Genomic DNA, 11,600 nt, shown 5'->3' on the forward strand with positions numbered 1-11,600 from the left:
TTATGAAATTCATATACCATACATATCTATAAAATACGAATACATACAACATAGCTTCAAATATACAAATATACTACATTAACTACATAGTTAAGATACATACAAATTTATTATACTATATACGTATGCTCATATGTATATATTTTGTAGCAAACTATTTAACTACTGTTACTACAGGACTCTCTTTGAGCCTTCTTACCACTGTGCATTCGTTTAATGTGAGCTTTCAATTTCTGTGGTTGGCAAAATTTGCGACCACAAAAATCACACAACGGACGTGCCCGATTTGGATTTGCGGCACAACCGTATGTGCGGTGCATTTCAAGGTAGTTGAGACGCAAGAAGAACTTGTTGCAAAACTGGCACTGATATGCACCCTTTCCATCATGCTTTTCCGCCGCATGCTTGGTAATGTTATCCTTGCCCAGCACTGCCTCGCCACATACCTTACAATGATATTTGCGTATGGTTAGGCTCATTGAAGGATCATGAAACACGGAGCAGTGTGTACGATAATAAAGTGGATGGTCAAATTTCAAATTGCAACCGCCACAATCTAAAATAAAAGCGATTTATTAAGTTCATATAATAATAAAAAAGGGATTTTAAATAATTTGTGTAAGACATCATTTCATAACTCATTGACTGCACTCACTTATCTTTTCCGTGTGCTTTTTTCGCCACATTGTGTTACACTCATCACTCCAGTAAAGTAACTCCATGCCATTTTTAACCTCTGTACATGTAACAAAATATGCTTGTCGCTCAATGGAAACCAGATTGACGTTGCGTTCATCATAGGTGGGCGCTGGTCGTATGTAACGCAACCAATTTGACGTGTTCGGATTTTCACAACTCAACAATTGTGATTTTTCTGCGCCAGCTTCACATATTTCAAATATCCACTTCATATCACTGCCTTCACGTACCTCAGTCGTTTCCACCTTTTGACCAATTAGCGGACCTAGTTTTGTAAATGCTCTTACCTCACTACGCACAAATACCCCGGTTACATTTGGTTCCACATTATGCAACTCAAATTCTGCTGGCACAGAAGCTTCGGCAAATGTTATTAATGGCTTTGTTTCCAATTCCGACATTTGAGAAGTCTCATCCATGTCCTCATCATCATCGTGATCTTGTTTCGCATGTCTATGTGCATCTGCTTTCAGTTTGGCCAATGCTTCCAAATTTTTACGTTCAATCCACTCGGCTAAGTCTACTGCATCTGTTATTGTGCTCATAGCATTACGCAGCGGACACATTTTTTGGTCGTGTGTGATGGAGCATTCACGACACGATTGATGCGAACGGAAAGCAATGTCATGTTCATCTTCTTCTTCAACAAAGTTTTGTTCATTTTTCATTTCACGGGCCATTGCTTCTTCATCCATTTCCTCATCATCATCGTCGCACTCACTGTCTTCGCCTTCATCTTCATCATCTTCTGGATTCGCGTTCAGATTATTGTAACTATTGGGTGGTGCCATGCCTTTGCTATTTTTCTTATTTTTGATACGCATACGGAAATTACTGTTTTGACCATTTATGCCATCGACTGCATCTGTAATGGTCGATGCGCCAGCATTAGTGTTCTCGTCATCGTCGTCTTCCTCATCACTCTGTTCATCACCTTTCTTTAGGCATAGCGCATTTGGTAGTGATTCTTTTGATGCAGATTTTTCTTCAAGTTCGCTTTTTATTTTTTCAGCTATGCGGCAGTCCAGTACTTCCGGTAGTAAGTCGCCATTACTGCCAACGTTTTTCATTTTCTGGTCATGTTTCTTTGCTTTCATAGCGAAATTTGAAAAATCCTTCATTTTAGGGAAGCCATTTAGTGCATCGCTGAATTGTACACGTTTCTTGGATTTTTTACGTGTGGGCTGTGAATCTCCATTTTCTGCTTGGCTAGTGTTAAACTCTTTGGCGCTGAGATTGGGTTCAAGTTTGAAGTTATTCGCAAAGCTTTTAGTGGTGGAATTTTGATCCGCCAGAGCCGGTAGACTGAAATTAAAAGAGGAAAGAGAATTAATCTATGTCATAGTATTGAATAATAATACATCTATAAACACATTTGTTTTTTTAGTTCGAATGTAGACTGCATTAAGCATTTTTGGGAACTAGAGGTATTTGATATCATAGAATTTATTAATTATGAAAATAAATGTTCAAGTAAAATAAAAAAAAATATTAAATAATATAGATTTTAATACATGTGTACTTTTTTGAAGTTCACAATCTTTGTACACTCAAAGTATTTTGTAAATGGATTGCGAATGAAATCATTACCCAGAAATGTAAAAAAATCATACGTATGATCCTAAAAGTGTTCTAGTAATAATTATTAATAATTAGTTAGTAATTTAATTATGAATAAATAATATAGTGGGCTTTGTTCGTTTTTTACGAATTATTAGTCGAGAACGTATATTTGAAACCCACCAATGCCGGTTCAAATATGATGGCCCTCTGTTCCACCTAGGAATAAAAGGATTAAATAAAAAATGCCGGTTCAAAAATAATTACTTGCAAAAAGGCCAAGAAAGCGCACGAAAGGCCAAAACATACATTTTTGAATATCATATCAGAATATAAGTTCCCTATCCAGCATACTCTTTCAGGTCAAATTTCAAACCTGGATAGTCACAAAGTGAAAAACTGGAAGACGCATCTCAAATAAACACATCTTGTTGAGACGATAATGAGACGGTTGAGACAAGTGAAGATGTAACAACTGTCAACCTGTTAGTAACCCTAGCTGCTTTCTACTGAAGAGGAATATTATATATACATACACTACGCGGATTTATATATTTTATATATTTTACAGATTTAGATTCTTGTTAGGTTAGATTTTGATACATATATTGAAATATATGCATGTTAAGATTATGCTGTAAGATAGTGATAGATGATAAAGTATGGTGGACTGTGTTCATATGAAAATGAATTCTGATTAGTTTCACAGCCCAAGAGAGAAAATATAAATATGCTTAACATATTTTCAAGAAAAAGAAGGAAAAACGTTTAAAATATTTCTTAAAATTAGTTACTAAAAACCTTGTTTTCAAATAAATCACAACGTGCTATAGAGATTTAATATAACCATATGTAAACGATAGTGACTGTAGATAAAAAACTTTATTTAAAAATTTTTATACCGTATTATAAAACGAGTATAAACACGATCGTTCACAAGGATATGGCCATCATATGTATTTTACTACATCTCTTGATATTAGATTGAAATATGTTTATTTTTTGTTCTGTGCAGTGCATTAATTCTTCTAATGTCCAGTTCAGTTTCAGATGTTTTTGAGCCTGAATAGTTAAATTTATTTTTTTTCTAAATAGAAAAAATCGGGTTCAAGCTTCACATATCGAAAATAGTTCACTTTTCGTTGTTCTTTTCTTATCAACAATTTTTTATGCCTGTTTTCTGTGTTAGATGCCTGATTTTTGTTAGAAGTTAGGTCCATAACATTTTCGAATTTTTTTTGTAACTCTACATTTTGATCTGCTAAAACACCCCTTTAAGGATTTTTACATTTTTCATTTCTATGCCTTATGTTTTGGTTCCAATATATTGGATTGTTTCCAACATAGAAATGCATTGCATTATGTTGTAATCAAAATCTAATTTGTTTAGTACTTTCTAAGGTTTGTTATACTTTACTTTATGGAAATCTATCTTATAGGTAATGAATCGAAAATTTCTATTTCAAAAAAGTATCTTTGAATTTTCTTCCTTCTGTGGAACTTGGCTATACTTTTTCATATTTTATTCTTCTACAAAACTCTTCAAATCAATAAGAATATACAAATATGTTTTCATAATCTGTCATATCAGAAATATATATATCATCTGGCAACATTTTTACAGTTTTAAAACCTTTTAAAAGTTTTAATGTTCATTCTTTTTGTTTTTGATTTGGTTTATAAATCACTATATTATAATATAGTGATCTTTTATGTGATTATGAAATATAAGTATATATATCTGTAAATTTTCATCTTTTTTATCATTGAAATCATCTTTGTTTTTAATTCCTTCTCTAGAACTTAGCTACACTTTTTCATATTTTATTCTTCTACAGAACTTTTCAAATCAATAAAAATATGTTTTCATAATCTGCCAGGTCACAAATATATATGTATATATAATTTAGCAACATTTTTACAGCTTTGAAACCATATATAAGTTTTTTTTTTTTTTATATAGTCTATAAATCGCTATAATATAAGTATATATATCTGTAAATTTTCATATTTTTGAGGAAATTATAACCGCATAATCGATAAATAATAATACTCTTTTAAGTGTTATGCCCTTCTATCATAGTTCAGCTCTTCACTTTCTTTTTTGAACGACATAAAAAAAATTGTGTTGCATACTTAAAGGCGTCGCTAACAGAAATTTTGTATCAATATAAGAAATATTGATGAACAATAACTAATGGTAAATATATAAAACATCTTCTGGTTGATATACAAATAAATTGCAATTATTTTATTTATATAAGAATTGTTGTTGCTCTCGATGAAATGTAGCAAATATATTTCTGCAATAATTTAGATTATCCTTAAGCACAATCCATACACACCCCAACTATTTTGTCATCGTCATAAAAACTCATTTTATGAGCAGCACAAATAAACATTAACTACAATACATACATATAGTATGAAGGAAGGAATGTATATACAAACACACGTGCAAATATACATATATAATCAACTACAGTTAATTAGCTTTGGTGCCAGAGCGCTCTTTCGTTAACAACAATATAAAAATTAGTTCATGCATAGATGAGCGCAATTCTCATTGTGTTTATTTGTATCAAATATTGAACATATGCTCACACATATATATATATATATATATAACATACGATATACATACATAAATAAAATGTAGTAGAAGTGGTAGAATCAAAAAAAATTATACACTGTATGTAATCTTAAGGAAGACATTGAAAGATTTAGCAACGAAAAAAAATAATGAGGATAGAGGAGAGAAAAATTGTAGTTTCGCCTGTGGAAAGTAGAATGTCTACAACGACACGATAAACATTAATAGAAAGTCCTGCACTGCGTTTAATTGATTTTTCTTATACTTTCATTTTGAGTTGTGTGTGCACTGTTAATACCAATCGCAACAGCAATAGCAAAAGCAATACTAAAAATAACAACAACAACAACAATAACAATAGCAGCAATAGGACCAACACATTGGAGTGGCATCAATTTCGAGAATTTGCCAATTCACATTTGTTGTTACTGTTTTCGCTGACGTTTTCGCTCGCTACCACTGTGTGCTGTCCTTAACTGATGTAACTGTTTTTTTGTTTTTGGTTTTGTTCTTATTGTTGTTACTGTTATTGTTATTGCTGCCGTGTTATGCTGTGTTCTGCTGTGTTTTGCTGTGTTGTGTTTATGTGCAATTGCGCCGTTAGTGCGTTACAAATATCGGCGCCCAATACTCGCCCAGCGAAATTCATCGCAGACTCCTACAATTCAAGAATCAACGAATTGAGTTGTGTACATTTGTGCATATTACAATAATGCGAAGACCATCATAGAAAACAAGCACACAAACACATTAAGATTTGCATATACAGTTTTACCTATTATATTATGTGTGTACATCCATCTTGTTGTCGTTCATATAGGCATGAAGGCATGCAAGCAAGCATGTTAGCTTAAAGCTTAGCACTTAAGGGGTTGGAGCTAGGTGGCATTAAATATAATGGCACATAATTTTACTTTTGCATTTGGACTGTTGTGGTTGTAGTTGTTTTGTTGTTATTGTTGTTGTTGTTGTTGTTGTAAATATAACGTTGTCATAAATGTGCTGATGAATTTCCTCGAATTCCCTTAGTTCCTATTGTATATGGCCGCACAATTTTGTGCTTACGTCTTTTTACATAGAATTTGTTCATTCGCTTGTACGAGTCGAAGTCTGAGACAGCAAGTTATTGTCGTGGCATACATAAATATACCATATATGTATATGTATATGGATTGCATGCATATATGCGTGCGTGTGTGTATGTTTATAATGTGCAACCGTATGGTAAAATTCACATAGGAAATCTGTGCGTTTGCAATTGAAATTTGCCACACTGTATTCTTATCGCTTTATACCGAATGAGCACACTGAACACAAACAAATATGCACATTTGTATGTAAGTGCACTCGTATATATTCACAAAATACAAATTTACAAATTCACATTTGTTTGCCAGCGCAGTGCCAGTGAAAATACTGTGTACTGTATTACTAAAAAGTAAAAAAGCAACTCACAACGCTGCACTGTTTTACCGCGTAAAAACCTCTCTGCTTGTTGTTCTTGCTTCTGATGTACCGTTGCTGCTGCTGTTGTTGTTGTTGTTGTTGTTGTTGTAGTTGTTGTTATCGTCGTTACGTATTATTTCGTTTCGTTACGTTGCGTTTGTATTTTTATTTCCGCTTCCGCTGACACAGCTTCAGCATGTACATCATACGCATAGCGAACGTAGTTAGTGCAAATGTAGACAAGTAAGCCAACAGCATTCAGTTGGGTTGGCAAGAAGGCGGGAAGGCAGAGGTAGGCAAAGGTAGACCAACACAGCATTGCAGCATGAAAAGCGCAATGTAAAGAGTCAAGCAACCGCATGAGCGGTGCTTTTGTGACGGCGGCAAGTTTATGCGATTCAACCGGGCATGAATCGTTTTTATATTTTCTTTTATATTTTTCCTTTCATTTCATTTTTAGATTTCTTTTATGGTTTTTTTTTTCATATTATTTCTATTTTTTGGTTTGTTATGTTTACGTTTTATTTATTTTAAAAATAAAGACAAGCCAACAAGGAAATTATATTAAAATATTTTGTAAACACAGCAGGAATATTCCAATAATTTTAATACTTTGGATTTAACTATTATGCTGCGAATTTCAGTTTGATTTACTGAAACAACAATAACAAAAGCAATAAAAGACGAATAGGAAAAAAGAGAATAATTTCACAAAACATGTATCATATAAATCATCATATAACATTATGGTAATGATAAAGAGAGATCATACTATTATCGAGGAGCTTCAAATTATTAAGAACCTTCCTATTGATAATAGAATAGGATAGGAATAGGAATAATACGAATAGGAATTTATAATAATTGATAATAGGAGGGTTCTCTCATGTAAATAACAGTAATTATAAGGTTTAGTTCCCTAAATTAAATAATAGCTTCCCTTTTATTGATGGAATTAAACCATTCACCTTTCACAACCTTCGTGTGGTTATACCGGCAACCCTAAGAATTCACTTAGTATAAAAGACTCAGAGGTTTAAAAATCACCTTGAACCTTCACCGAAGCTTAATATGCTCTTTAGAGAGAGGTTCTAGAGAGAAAAAAGAGGTCCTGGAGATTGCAGATGCGAACTGCTTTATTGTTCTCTCCACAACTACAAAAAAAATGGAAGGGAGATCCAATCTTTTAGTATGGTTTTCTAATCGACTGCGACTCGTCAACAAACCGACCATAAAACTAATATCTTTTTGGGGTATCTACATTTTTTATATTGGTGGTTTTTTTTCTAAAAATAACAAATCTAACTAGTTTAAAACTGCCTACATATCATTAAGTTTTCCCATCATTTATTATTTTCTTCAATACAGAAAGAATTCAGCAAAATTTTACATGATGTCAACGATGTACGTTGATATTTAGGTATTCCGAGTGATTACCTGAAGTACTCTAACTGGCTAGCTCGTCTACCTTGCAGTTTGCCAAGTAGCGTTCAACATCATGTTTAGCAGTCAAAAACTACCCTACATGTAAATTGGATTGAACTTCAAGAACTTTAAAGCAGTTTGACTGTCTGTTAATATGTATACTACATATTCCTATTAAATATGTTATCTACTTCCATACAAGATCTCGTTCTGCAATCATTTTCAATCAACGTAATAAAAATGATTAAAAAGTTTAAAAAAAATCATATAATTTCTAAGATGGGTTAAATTTTTTGAGGACGGGTATACCGCACAATGATCCGTAGACGCTTAGCGATACCATCTAGAGTTAAGTGATATTAGTTACAAAAAAAGTTGATAGAGTCTTATTAAGGAATGCGTGTGCAACTTGAAAACTAGTAGCAAACTAGTTAGCTAAGAAACCCCAATTTCGAATATTAGTATTGTCGTCAGATTCGTTTGGCTATGCAGTCTAGCTGTGACATTGGAAAGGCTAAAACGTTTTTTGATCAATCAACAAAAAATCAAGTCATAAAAATCACATATAACCAGTTACATCAATACATTTTTTTAGCATATTTGACAAAATATCTTGTAGGTTTTGTTTTCGAGAAAGCTGGTTTTAAGAAATCTATCAATTTACCTATTGCTAATCTGCACACTTGGTAACAAGTACTATGACATCATAACCTTTAAAAAAAGTTGGAAATATTTAGCAATTAATTCAATATCAGTTTAGCCAAAAAATTCATATTCATTCTTGTGATATGATAACAGATTACTGATATTTTACAAATTAAGACTGAGATTATAGAGAGATAAAGTATTATTTCTACTTTTTTCTCTAAATTCATCTCTAAATAATGGGTTCAGAATGTTTTAAAAGGATTAAAGTATTTCATAGCTTGCTGAATTGGCGAAAAAACATGTACATATTACGGTTATTAATTATTTAGATGTGTATCATAAACTTGGTTACAATCCGTACTATATATTTATATATATATAGCACAAAATGAGCGAACATTTTTAGAAAATGAATTTTGATCTATCAATATCCATCAAAGACACCAAAAATTAAAGAAAATTTACAGATCTGAAAAGCGATATATGATTTCAGCTATTTAAAATAATTATTATTAGAAATTATTTTCGGTATACTCGTATACCTGATTTGCTCTTTTTCAGTTAATATTGAAAATGAATATTCACCATTCATATTCCATTACTTTAATTACTATATCAATATTCAAATACCTTTATTACTTCATTTGGCAGGTTTATAAATAGATCAGACGAAATCGAATGATTGAACCAGATCAAGCTTTTAACAAGAATGTAAACAGATGTGTTTATTAGAATGTAATGAAAAAAAATCTTAGAAATTGCAATACGTACATATTTTTTGTTAATTTTTTTATTGATAATTGGAAATTTTGACTACAGATATATATTTCTATATTCACATATATTATATAACAGGAACTATATAATAAGCATTTTATTAATTTTGTTATTAGTTTTTTATTACAATTTTTAGATTGCACATCAATATTAAATAAGCTTGAATCTATTAAAATAAATTCAATTGTTAAAAGTAACAATTTCTATAACCAAGAATATTATAATAATCGTATAAATTGACAAGCAAGTTAGTAGTACAACTGTTATTAAAGACACAAAAGTCCATTCTCAGTAAAAGTTGGTTACCTTGAAAATTCATTCAGAAAAATTACCAAAATACCACTATCTTCCGAAAGTTAGTAGTCGCACGATGCTAAGTTAAGTTTCGATGGACCACGTCAAACTGTTCCTCTTCATTTATGTTCTCAAGATCGTTTTCATGTAGTCTGTACTACTTGACTGAAATGTTTTGACACTAAAGCGTCTATAAAACTATACCGTAGAGATAAATGAGATTCTTATGGATTGTTTTAGTAGTATTTTTGTTTGTTTAGTTTGAATTCCAATTTTTACCATTTAATAAAATAATCTTTGGTAGGAGCAAGAAAAAATCAATCACTTTGAAAATACTATCGTAATAAACTAATTTATATGATAGCACCCCAAGATTTTATATACATTCAGCAAAAATAAATTACATTATTAAATTTTTATCGACATATCGGCCTATAATGAAATAATTGGATAGGAAAGTTTTAAAAGCGTAATATCACTGTGACCTTAACTAATCACAATCGTACATAAAACAAGTGTCTAATAGAACACGAGCCTGGAGAGATATGCTTTAGGTCGAAACCCGGTAACGGGTTGTTATGGCCATTTAAATTCAAGTAAGAAGGATTCTATTTATAGTGATTTAAAATCTATTTTTTTAATTTGTTTGATTTTTTTAGCTTAAACTTTTGTAAAGTTTTTTAAATATGGTTTTTTTCTTAGTATTTCAAACCTTCATTGTCTTGCTATTTGAGCACTCTACCTATCGCGTACCATATTCCAGCAATAAACTGTTGTGCTTAGAGAAGAATTTTCGAAATAGTCCCACTTATAACCTATTGAAGTGATAGTGTCTATTTTTGCATTGGAGATAATGGATATGTTGATAATTCCAGTAAATTGCAAGTACATTTGCTGTACTCGTATCATAGGTATAAAATTTGAAAAGATAAAGCTTTCTTTTTTTTAAATGAAGTATCAAAATTTCCAAAAAAAATTCAAAAAATTGTATTTACAATTTTGTAAAATGTTCCCAAAATTTTCATAGAATTTTATTATTAAAATTCATTTTCAAATAAAAATAAAAATTCCATAGTATTTACTTACTTTGCTAAACGTTCGGTATCCTTATCAGCCAAGTTCAAAAGATACGCCACGAACTCAACGTCGTTTTTGAACTGCAAACGAGAACGTGTGTGTTCCCATTTTTCTGCATTTTTTGTGCCAATATAAATATTTTTGCTGTAATTCTGATGTCGATATTTTTTACGTTCACTCGCCGAAGTAGAACCAGCAACAGAACCTCCACCAACACTACATAAACTGCTACCGCCACCGCCACCCCCACCTAGGCCACCGCCAGTGCCTCCACCATGATTGGTAGATGTACTGTTGTTACTTAAGCTAGCGCTACTGCTGCGAACGAGTTCATTATTGCAATTGTTACTACTGCCACCGAGTGCACCATCAAGTAACCCAGCAACAGCACAATTACTATTATTGGATTCCATAGCATTGCTAACAGTTCCGGCTGCTGTGTTGATTGTGCCACCATGTGGACCCATAGCACCCATTAACAAACCATCGGTATTATTTGCATTCGTATGCGTACCATTGCCAATAGTTGAATTGCCATCGTTACTATTGTTCCCGTTAATGTCACCATCATGTTCACGGATATCGGTATCAATTTGTGAGCCACCGGCAATGCCGTGCTCATCATTTGTACCGCCCACATTGTTAAGATTCTGTGAATCATTTGAGTTGCCATTGTTACTGGACGAGGAGCTGGCTGAGTTATTGGTGTTATTGTTTACTAAGGAATTATTGCTAAGACTGGCACGACTTAGGTAGGGACCACGTGTTTGTATATCGGAATTATCGGAACTGTCATTAAAGTCGAACGCACTAAAATCGGCGTTCGACTTGGACATTTCGTTTTGTTTTAGAAAATAAATTTTTAATATTTTTACTAAATCACTGAATGGAAGAAAGAATTAATATGTAAACAAATTTTTTTTTGTTTTTCTTTTTTTTTTGTGTTTTTTTGCTAAATTTATTACCACCACCACTTACTCCCCACACTTCCAAAACTACGTTCCAAAGTTTGCTAATTTTTTTTTCTTTTTTATTATTTCGCTCGCATAACAAAAAATATTTTATCACTTATTCTGTTTTA

At 32.1% G+C, this 11,600-nt stretch overlaps 1 protein-coding gene across 1 annotated transcript; it reads right to left on the reverse strand.

Annotated features, from left to right (window-relative positions):
- Nucleotides 1–158: 158 nt before the first annotated feature.
- LOC119666849 (probable cyclin-dependent serine/threonine-protein kinase DDB_G0292550) lies at nucleotides 159–11,355 on the reverse strand. Its single transcript, XM_038076129.1, has 3 exons — nucleotides 10,529–11,355; nucleotides 656–2,004; nucleotides 159–556 (listed from the first exon to the last, which is right to left on the reverse strand). Exons 1-3 carry the CDS (start codon nucleotides 11,353–11,355, stop codon nucleotides 159–161), a joined length of 2,574 nt encoding a protein of 857 aa, XP_037932057.1.
- Between the last annotated feature and the right edge of the window lie 245 nt (nucleotides 11,356–11,600).

This window comes from Teleopsis dalmanni, chromosome 1 (genome assembly GCF_002237135.1).
Source record: "Teleopsis dalmanni isolate 2A chromosome 1, ASM223713v2, whole genome shotgun sequence".
In the NCBI taxonomy this organism is placed as follows: domain Eukaryota; kingdom Metazoa; phylum Arthropoda; class Insecta; order Diptera; family Diopsidae; genus Teleopsis; species Teleopsis dalmanni.